Source organism: Tupaia chinensis, unplaced genomic scaffold (genome assembly GCF_000334495.1).
Source record: "Tupaia chinensis unplaced genomic scaffold, TupChi_1.0 Scaffold000238_1, whole genome shotgun sequence".
NCBI classification, from domain to species: Eukaryota; Metazoa; Chordata; class Mammalia; order Scandentia; family Tupaiidae; genus Tupaia; species Tupaia belangeri.
Window position 1 is genome coordinate 4720640 of NW_006159716.1, and position 10387 is coordinate 4731026.

The following is a 10387-nucleotide window of genomic DNA, read 5'->3' on the forward strand; positions in this document are numbered from 1 at the left end:
GGTAATGTTCCTTTGGGGGGACAATTGAAGCCATACATCTTGAAAAAAGGAGATGATTATCCTACAAAGGTCCATACAAGTGTTGAGTGTGTGAGGTGAGTCGTCCAAGTTCAGGATTGACTTTTTTTTTTACTTAAAATATTGATATTTCATGGAATTTTTGCAGTGGTTTGGTTTTTTGAAATATTACATTAAAATACTCATTAGTAGTCGAGTTTTCTTGGCTTTCCCTTTAATTTGGCACCCAAGGCAGTGCCTTGTTCGCATGGCTCTAGTCCCAGTCTACAACGCTTTGTACCGGTCACCCCTGACCTAAGTCCAGGCCCAGAGCAGCCAGAGTAGCCTGGAGAAAAGAGGCCACGCTCTCTGGAGTTCAGGCTTTTGCTTAGAACTCTTACCCCGCCCAGAAAAAAGAGTGGAGGGAGGGGACTACAGCTCCCAGGAGGCCGCGCGGCGCGGCGCCCTCACCGATTGGCTGTGCGGGCCCCGCCCTCGCCCCGCCCCTGCCAGAATGACCCGGAGCAGCGAGTCCCAGGCTAGTGCGCTCCTGAAGCGGGCGGGTTACCCGGCCGAGGCTCCCCCTGCACAAGCTTCATGGCGGCGCGGTCAGTGTCCCGGATGCTGCGGCGGCTCTTGAGGTCCAGCTCTCGGAGCTGCAGCTCAGGGGCTCCAGTGACGCAGCCCCGCCCCGGGGAGCCCTCGCAACCTGCCGCGGAGGTGAGCCCACCCCGCCCGCCTGCCTGCATCTACACCTTCTCTTGTGGGCCGGCCGGGCACACTGTCCCTACCCCGGGAAGCAGCTCTGGGGGACAGGACCAGTTCCGGGAGGGACTCCCGAGTCCTCAGTGCGGGGTGGAGTGATGTTCGTTCGGATTGCCCAGTCTCACCAGGTGGCCCGCGCGAGGGACTCTTAGCGTCTGGCTTCAAAACCTCTGTCCCCCAGCCATGCCTACCCTTCCAGGTCGGAGCGTTGTCCAGAAATGAGGGCGGAGGCTTTGGGTCCACTGAAGTGTTGTATTAGTACCCTTCAGTCTCTCCCTACCCCCTCAGTGGAGGTGTCTGTGGGTGACCTCGTGTCTCTGTGACACCTACTTCATCGTGTGACACTGACAGAATGTCACCGTGGCACTGCCAAAGTCAGTTGTCACTTGGGAGTCACAGGGCTCTGTGACCCGTCTTTTGCTGACTCTGTCACATCTCTGTTTCCCTCGGGAGGGTTCAGGCTCTTCCTAGAGCAGGACCTGAACTCTTGGATTCCTGCCTCTCTTCAGGGTGTGAGGTCAGATCCCTCAGTCCTTGACAGTGCCACTTGAACTATTTCAGGTTTTAACACGTTTTCAGTTTGTCATTCTTTTTCTCGTATGGTTTGAAAATCATTTGAAGGGAGATACATCTCTTTTCCAGAACCTATCAAGCCATTCTTTTCTTCCAGGAGGAGGTTTCTCAATCTGGAATTTATTAGATTACTGCCCCCTTCCCCCATATTGCTCAACGAGGGTCATGGCTTCTGCCTACTCTGCTCTCCCCAATTCTGAGGTTTTCTGGGAGCCTCAGCTAAGCAGGCCAGTTGTTGGGAAGTATTTTTCATAACCTCAAACTCTGACCTCCATCGAAGAAAAGATAGGAAAAACAAAGATGACAGATTTTTAAAGAATGCCAGAAAAGGAACATTTCTCCATCACTCCCTGCCCCCACCCCAATTTGGGGGGTATGTTTCATAAGAGGTCCCATACCAAGTAACTTTATGGTTTCAGTTAGTCCTCACGGTATGTCACGGGAAGTGAGTGAAGTCTGTATTTTCAGATGAGGGGCTTCATGAAAGCTAACTGCCCACAAGTCACAGAGCCTTACAGCTAGCAGGAACTCTGACACCTGTGCTCGGAGCGGGACTGCTGCTCCAGGTCACTTTCTGCTATGAGGGGAGGTGCAATGGAACTGGAAGAACGTGGGCTCTAGGGCCGAGTTTGAATCCCGGTCCCTCCCTTTCTTAGGTGCCTGAGTTTCTGCAGATCCTTTTTGCCTCTCAGCTCCTCTGTTTTCTCCTATGTAAAGTGGGAATCATAGTGTCTACTTTAGAGAATGTCAGAAAGATGCAGAGAGTTCATTTAGGCTTAGAACAAAACCTGGCACATGCGAGTACTGTCATGTAAATATTGTGGTTATTATCCTTGCTGTCATTGACACATGGGGTGCCCTTAGTCTCCTCCCATCTGGACATGCAGGATGGCCGTTGTGTCAACTATTGGATCTCAGACATTCCATTTTGGACATCTTTGATAGGGCCTTCCTCAGTCGACTGGGAACTCCTGAAGGCAGAGTATTCCTCTGACTTATCCACAGTGCTTACCAGAGCTGTGCAGGTAGTGGAGTCAAATACCTTGGGCAGTTACAACCCAATTAGCAAGGAACACGTGGAAGAGTGGAGCACTGGGCAGGGAGCCCCATGTTTTCACTGTTGCTCTGCTGCTAGTTTCACCTGGTGCCTGGGCTGTCACTTCTCTGGCTTCATCTATAAAACCAGAGGGTTGGGCCAGTCGTCCTTTATGCAGTGGGGGAGGCCACAGAAATATGCCTTTTTAAAAGATATATACATACTTTTAAGAATTATTTGTTATTGTTATTTTTTACTTTGACCAGAGAGAGAGAGAGAGAAAGGGAAAGTGAGAAGGCAAGCTTGCAGGTCTTGGACTTGAACCATGGCTGGCCACATGAGAGTTCAGCACCCTAACTACTATACCACCTGCCGGCCCCTACAAAAATGTCTTTAACAGAATCTCAGAGGTATGATGAGTCTGCTCATTCACAGAGCCTGCCAGTTGGCAGGAGCTAGGGAGGGAGTATCTAGAACCCCTGTCCTCACTTTCCTTCCTATAGGTCCCTCTCCCCCTTCCCCTACAGGGAGACTGGTAGACTGGTTTGAGATAGGACCTTGGACAGACACTGGGCAGTGTGTGTGTGTCAGAGTGTGGTGTGAGATGAAGATCCGAGGTGTAAGTGGGAGTTGTCTATAAAGACAGAGGAAAGAGGGCCTTGCATTGGTTCCAAGGACAGGTTGAGCAGTTTCTGCAGGTGAAAAGGGGACAAACATAGTGAGCAGCGAAGAGGCGGATCAAGGAGACACAGTGACCTGCCATTTTGGCTGGTGTGGCTCACACAACCTTCTCTGCAGGTTTAGCCTAGCCTGAGAGCAGAATGGCCCTCTTTCTCCCTGTTAGGGTCTGTGCAGGCACTGTTGAGACAATGAGGGGCTGGCATGAGGCCCTGGGCCTGCTGCCTGTGGCCAGAGTAGGGGAGAGAGTGATCTGGGAAAGATTCAGGGGACCAGAAAGAAAAACTACTGCAAGGGGGTGATGCAGGAAGGAAGTAGGTATGGAATAAGATGGAAGACAGCAAGGTTTAGTGTGGAGGAGTGAGGGAAAGGAGGCATTTCAGGGTGTCATTTTGACTTCCAGTTTGCCTTCCTCCTCAAAATCAATGTTTCAGTGAGGACGACTATCCTTGCCAAGAGCCATAGGAATGAAGACTTGACACTTAGAGGAGGGATCAGGAGAGAAAGACAGAGAACCAGGCCTGAAACTGGGCACTTTGCTGGGTCCTCTAATTTAATAGAGAATAATTGTGAGGGGCCCTTGGTCTACACTATTCCAATAGCAAGTAAATCAAGGCCACCGACATCTGAGTTTGGAATGTCCTCTTTTTCTCCTGAATAACCTTGCTATTCTGTCTACACTTTCGAACTAGTTGGGGCCTGGCCTTTTCCATTCAAATCAAATGCCCAAGGATAGTTACTACCTACTAGGGGAAGGCACTCCAAGGACAGGTGTCCTCACCTAACTCCTTTGTCCCACCCTCCCCCAACCCCTTCACCCCAATCTACCAGATAGACAAGAGATAACCGGTAGCATGTGGCAAGCTGCTTAGTGCCTGAGTACTAGCCCTAGTACTGGTGGTCCTGGGAAAGCCCAGCTCTGCTTGTCCTGTCTGGGTGATGCGCAGCAGGACCAAAAGCTCCAGCCTTGCACCTTCTTCTGCTACTGGTAGGTTAGGCTCTTTCAGGACTAGAAAGTTGACACAACTCCTCCATGAATATTTGTCAAATGAATGACTACACATAAGAATGACACGAACATAACAGAATTACTTATTGAATACCCACTGTATGCCAGAAACTCCTCCAATTGTGTCAGGGTTATCCCTATTTTATAGATGAGGAAACTGAGGTTTAGAAATTTTAGCCAATTTGCTCAGTAGCTAGAGCCAGGTTTTTAATCCAAGTTTACCTAGTCCAAAGGCTGTGCTCAGAACCACAGCAACTACCCCAAGGTTAAAACAGCACCCGATAGTGGGTATTACTAGGCCAGCGTTCTCACCCCTGGCTGCACAGGAGAAAGCTGATTCAATGAATCAGTCTCTGGGGAGGGACTCTGTCCTCAGGACTTCATAGAAACTCTTTAGGTGACTTGGCAGTGCTGACTGGGTTGAAAACCACTGTGCACTGGGTTAAACCTTTACACAGTAGAGACCAGCCTGGAAGTGACTACTCAATGTGACTAGACACCTTTCTCTTTAGTTTTGGGATGGGCTTCTTTGTTCACCGACACAGTGGTGCCACACTTGGTACCCATGTACTGTGCCAGACACCGTACCAGGTGTCTGGAGGGTACCAGGCAGGCAGGAGGGCTTGCCACAGAGAGGAAACATCCCATCCCAGCCTGGCCCTGAGAACACGAGCAGCTCAGGGCCTCCGCTACCCCTGACATGCCAGCCCTTCCTGGGCGAGCAAAATTGCTGATTATCTGTCCTATCATTCCCTCTGAATCCTGAGTTCTATTGGTACGTATATATTTTTTTCCTTCAGGTCATTTAAGGGAAAGGAAGAACAGTGGAAAAAATGAAAGTAGGACACGCAGCGTTAGAGGAGAGAAGAGGCAGGAATGAGGCTTGTTAAGATCCAAGTGATGAGTTTGCATGGCTGTCCGGGTGAGGGGTGTGTGTGTTTCGGAGGCTGGGCTGGTGGTGCAGTCTGAAGGGGTCTGGATAAGGTTGCTGGAGTTCTTGGAAGTGAAATCTGGTCAGCCCCTCCAGGGGACAGAACTAGGGCTTGACCCCATTCCAGTTGCTCCACCTCATTGCGTGCGCTGGCTTTCTGCTGAGTCACGCTTCTTGGTCCTGTCACCTGACCCCAATTCCTGGATTTAATTTGGCTCCTCCCTCCTCTGGCATCCCCTCCTCACAGTATCTTAAGAATAGGTGAGGGAGGCTTCTTGGCAAGTGAAGAAGTCCAGTCTAAAGTGACTAACAAAGGACAGAATTGCAGATAGCTGTGGATAGGAAAGAGGGTGTAGATTCCTGTGAACCCAGGTTCCCAGGTATGTCATCTCCTGGGCTCTGGTCGCAGGTAGGATTCTCGATTATGAGGTCCCCTGCCCTACCTGCCAAGGCTACCAGAGAGTTTTCTTCACCTCCCACAGGGAGGGAGGATTAGAGCACTCTGCAATTTAGAGAAGTGCCTGCTGCCTACGCCCATGGGCCTGCAAGCACAGGTCCTCTGAGGAGGGGAGAAACTGGTCTTGGGAGGGTAGAGTGAGGAATGTTTGATTTAACCCAGGAAAATCATGGGAAACCACCATTCCCCCCACACACACACACACACACTCACCATGTTGCTTCTATTTTTGGGTCAGTCAGTGGCCCTTGACCCTTGTTGCACATAGAAATCACCTGGAAAGACTGAAAACACAACAGCTCCAGAGATCTGGATTTGGTTGGTTTGGAATATTTTACCTTAAAGCTTCCCAGATGGTTCTGACATGCAGCCTAGGCTGAGGAACTTCAGGAAGAGATGTTTCTCCCACCTGGGTATAGGCAGAGTTCCCTGGACCTCTGGAGGGCCTGAGCCTTCTGTTCTAGGTGTTCACCTACCAGCTTTTGAGCTCACTCCTGCCTTTGCCCATGGGAGGACAACCTTAGCTCCTAACTGTATTCTTATTATACGACTGGGAAAACAGGACCCGAGAATTCTGTGAAGGACTTCCCCAACCCTCCTGGATGACTACCAAGGTCATGATTTCTTTGTCCTAAAGGCTCCAGAGAGGTGACTTCTCTCCAACCTAGTCAGCATCCTACCTTCTTTTCTTGGGCTCTCCTTGTGTAAAGGAAACAATTTAGAACTTAGAATCAGGAGACTTAGATTTGAATCCTGGTTCTACTAAGGGCGTTCCTGGACCCCATCCAAGCCTTAGTTATAATAATCCCTTACTAGGTGGGTGTGGGAATCGAGCAAAGAACATTCTTTGAAAACTTTGGTAAATGTTACTTTGATGGAGCAATTATCTCATCAGCATCTGTCAGGACCAGGGCTATGCTCTAGAAGAGAGAGCGATGAGGGGATAGATCAGACTAGACCAGACATGGGACAGAGTGAGGCTGGTTCCTCCTTTATCTCCTCCAGATGAGTTAGACATGGCTTGGAACCTCTAGCAATTACAATCCTAGTCTCTTCTCTTTAGGCCCCAGACAATGCGTGCATAATCTTTCCTTCGGGTACTGGGTAGAGTTTGAATGTAAGGACTACAGAAAGAGTCCTTGCCCCCACCTTGCTGCCCAGCCAGTGGGCCCCACCCCAGCTGAGTGCCTAGTGGGTGGTCCTTCCCTTCAGACCTGTTTCCCAACCCGTAAATGAGGACCGTCCTAGCTCCCTCAGGATTGTGGGGCCCAAATGTGTGGAAAGATGAGATAGGCTGGACAAACGTCAGGTGAGGAAGGGATTCTTTGGTCTCTGGGGCAATCTCCCTTCTCCCCAGCTGGTTCCCCTAGACCTGTCTCCTGCATGGGGGCAGAGGCCACCCTTCCTCCCTGGCTTGTCTTCGCAGGCACTGTCCAGGCGGAGGCAGTTTCTGCAAGAGCACACAGCCCCCTTCTCGGCCTTCCTCACTGACAGCTTTGGCCGGCAGCACAGCTACCTGCGGATCTCCCTCACCGAGAAGTGCAACCTGCGATGTGAGTCCCCTTCCCGGCCCTCTCGGGGCTGCTGTCCCTGTCCTGAAGCTGTCTCTGAAATGTCCCCATGCCCAGAAAGCCTCCTCAGTCTCCTGAGACTGCTCTCTACCTTCCCCACCCACCTGCTCTTACTTGCCAGGCCGGACAGGTTTAGGTGTTAAGACTGGGTTATATGAATGTGGAAGCCGAGTTCTACTTGGGATTAGACTTGAGAACAACTCGCCCCTGGGATTAGGATTAAGATTGGCTGCTGGACCTCTTCTGCTCAGGGCTCTTTCTTCCTATTTCTCTGCAGTGCCCAAAGTCCAGGATATGGCACTGGGTGGACATTATAAACAAGTGAAACAGAGGGCAGTGCCTGTGGCCTACACTGCCAGCTGTGGTGACACTCCAGTCCCATAACAAACCTGCCAGGGCCAGGTTGATACACAAAGTACTCATTTCATAGTCTTGTGCAAGGAGCGCTCTGGACATGCAGCCAGTGCTGGGGCGGACTTCCAAAGTCGGATCTTTCTTCCCTTCTTTCCCCCTTTTCCCCTACCTCCTTTCATCTCTTTCCCCCAAATCTTCCTCTCTTTTTTCCTTTCTTTCCCTTCTTGTTCTGTACCTCACAATAATAAATCTATCTATTTTATGGCTCAGTAAATGCACATATGTGGGTTTAGTTGCTATTTAACCGAATAAAACACATTATATGTGATACATTCTGATAGTCTCACCTCATTTCAATCTCGAAAGAAAAATTCTGGGCCAATTCATTCGTCTGACTCCACGACCCTTTAACAGAGCTTGACCAGTCCTTAAGAGAACTGTGCTATAGGAAGTGAGGGCTCAGGGTGCTGCCCTCCCTCACCACAGCTCATTGACCTAATTCCGCCACCTCACCCTGATCAAGTAGCACCTCAGATTTCTAACCTGTAGCTTCAGAGAGCAGCTTTGACTACGCGGGGAGTGCTTCCTGTTAACCCCCTGGCACATGCAGAGAGAGGTGATCATTGGCCACAACTTAATGAAATGTAGGAGGGTGAGTGGTGCCAAGAGGAACTGGCCCAGGGCCCCAGCCTTTCTAGGCAGGCCCTACCTGTCTGCCTTTGGGCTGAGGGAGCCAGTGTTTAGCATCCCTCTCCCTCCAGCCAAGCTCTGCCCTCAGCCTCCTTCATTATCCTTAATGCACACCCTCAGCCACTCCCAAAGGATGTTAGATGAGAAAGGAGGGGGTGCTAACAGAGATGAGGAGGGCGAGATCCTGAGAGACTCTGGCCTTGGGTTTGTACTGGGATTTGGTGAGGTCTCTACTCACTGATTGGGAGTGGGCAGGAAAACCTTTGGTCTGGTGGGAGTTGGAGAGGAGCACCACGGGCCTGCCAGCCGTGCCCATTCCCTACCTCCACACCCTCTTCCTCCCCTCAGGCCAGTACTGCATGCCCGAAGAGGGTGTCCCACTGACGCCCAAGGCTGACTTGCTGACCACTGAGGAGATCCTGACCCTGGCCCGGCTCTTTGTAAAAGAAGGTGTCGACAAGATCCGGCTCACGGGTGGGGAGCCGCTCATCCGGCCTGACGTGGTGGACATCGTGGGTGAGTTGGGTGGAGGCCTGTGCTGCGTCCCTCAGCCCCTGGCACCGCTGGCTCCACTGTTGTTAATACGGGCAGCAGTGTTTACAGCGTGTGCTCACCTAGCCCTCCAGCTCCCTCTGAGACAGTGGTCATCATTGCCATTTTTACATGAGAAGGAGACAGAGGGGTTCAGTAACTCACCCAAGGCCACAAAGCTGTTAAATGCCAGATCCCAGTGACTGCCCATCACCAGGCCTACGTGCCCTGGCTTCTGCTGACTTCTGTGACCTCCCTCCTGCCCCTCTGCCTCACCCCTTCTCTCTAGTCATGCTGCTGGGCCTTTGCACTTGCTGCTCCCTGTGCCAGCAGCTCAGGGCTCCCTGCTTAAACCTTGCAGATCTCTGCTCAGTGAGGACCTCTTGACCTCCCTAAGGAAAGTGTCTCCCTGCTTATACACCCAATCACTCTCTCCCACAAGTCAGCAAGTCTCAGCCACATGGGGCAAACCTGGGCTGACACCTGGTATTGCATGACTTAGAAGCTGAGAACAGATTTTATATTTCCAAATGATGGAGGAAAATATTAAAATGCATTTTCTACCTCATGGAAATGATACCTAATTATTGGAACAGAGCCACACTCGCTCATTTGCATATCGATTGTGGCTGCTTTTTCAGAGTTGAACAGTTGCCTCAAAGACCAGGTTGCAAAACTGGCTGGCAAAGTGAAGATAGTTACCGTGTGGACTTGCACAGTAAAAGTGGCACACCCCCCATCCCTCACTCTATTCCCTGTGCCTTACCTGTTTTTCTTCCCAGCATGTATCTCATTCTGACATGTTACTTGGTTGTGGAGTTTTTTAAATTGTCTGTCTCCATGAACTAGCATGGGAGCTCGGAGGGTCTAGGCAGGTCTGTTCACTGCTGTGTTCCCATCCCTAGAACTGTGCCTGACACACAGTTGTGCTCATGGATGTTTGTCGAATGAAGGACGAATAGGGCAAGTCTCAGTTTCTGCAGTTTGACATGCCCCTGTTTGACTCTGTGTCTCTTACTAGCAGGAGGTCTTTGGGCAACTTTAAAAATTCATACTCAGCCTTGGAACAGTGATAATATGAGGGGACTCTGAAAAGTTCCTGGAAAAGTGGAATTACAAGTTTATTCTGGTGCATAAAAATCTGGGAATCCCCCCATTTTTCCTAACACACATTTACCACGAAGTTTTTGAAGACTCCTTGTACTTACTCTGCGGGGTTGACCTGGAAGGAGATGGGGTAGAATGCCCAGCATGTAGCGGGTACTCTCTAAGAGGTTGCCCTGCAGAGCTTCTTGCCATGTGCTACTTCTAAGCCCCGAGATCAGGCCATGAGAGACCTTTGCTCATGTAATTACAGATGATGAAATCAGAGGAAAATAAGTTTCACAGTTCTTGATTCCTGCCCGCCCTCCCTCACAGCTGCTCCGCCTGGGCTCTCCCATCTCCCTCAGCAATCAGCCTCTACTGGTTCAATAAACATTCTCCAGAGGGCCTTTTTACGTGCCTGTGCTGTGCTGGGACACAACGGGGAGTGAGCTGCTGGCCGACAGGCCACAGGAGGAAGCAGCTGCAGGAGTGGGACTGACCAGCCACGTGGCAAGGCTGAGCAAGCGCAGAAGCAGCCCAGGACCCCCGGCAGCCCTCTTCTCCCCACTTTCCCATGGCCAGCGGCCTCCAGTCCCCACTGGCTCCTTCACCCAGGATCCTGCCATCATGCCTGTGCTGGACAAGCTGGCCAGGCAAGCTGAGCCGCTATCTGGGCAGCTCCTTGGCTGAGAGGCAGGCCAGCTTCCTG

At 51.1% G+C, this 10387-nt stretch overlaps 1 protein-coding gene across 2 annotated transcripts in view; it reads left to right on the forward strand.

Annotated features, from left to right (window-relative positions):
* The first annotated feature begins 517 nt into the window (after positions 1–517).
* The window catches only part of MOCS1 (molybdenum cofactor synthesis 1), a 29077-nt gene continuing 19207 nt past the window's right edge, over positions 518–10387 (forward strand). The window contains exons 1-3 of one of the 2 annotated variants that reach the window (XM_006148606.3): positions 518–717; positions 6873–6999; positions 8410–8577. In XM_006148606.3, coding sequence (XP_006148668.1) covers positions 595–717; positions 6873–6999; positions 8410–8577 — 418 coding nt within the window. In that variant the 5' untranslated portion in view covers positions 518–594. The remainder of the gene's footprint in view (positions 718–6872; positions 7000–8409; positions 8578–10387) is intronic. The other variant, XM_006148607.3, reaches the window with a different exon arrangement.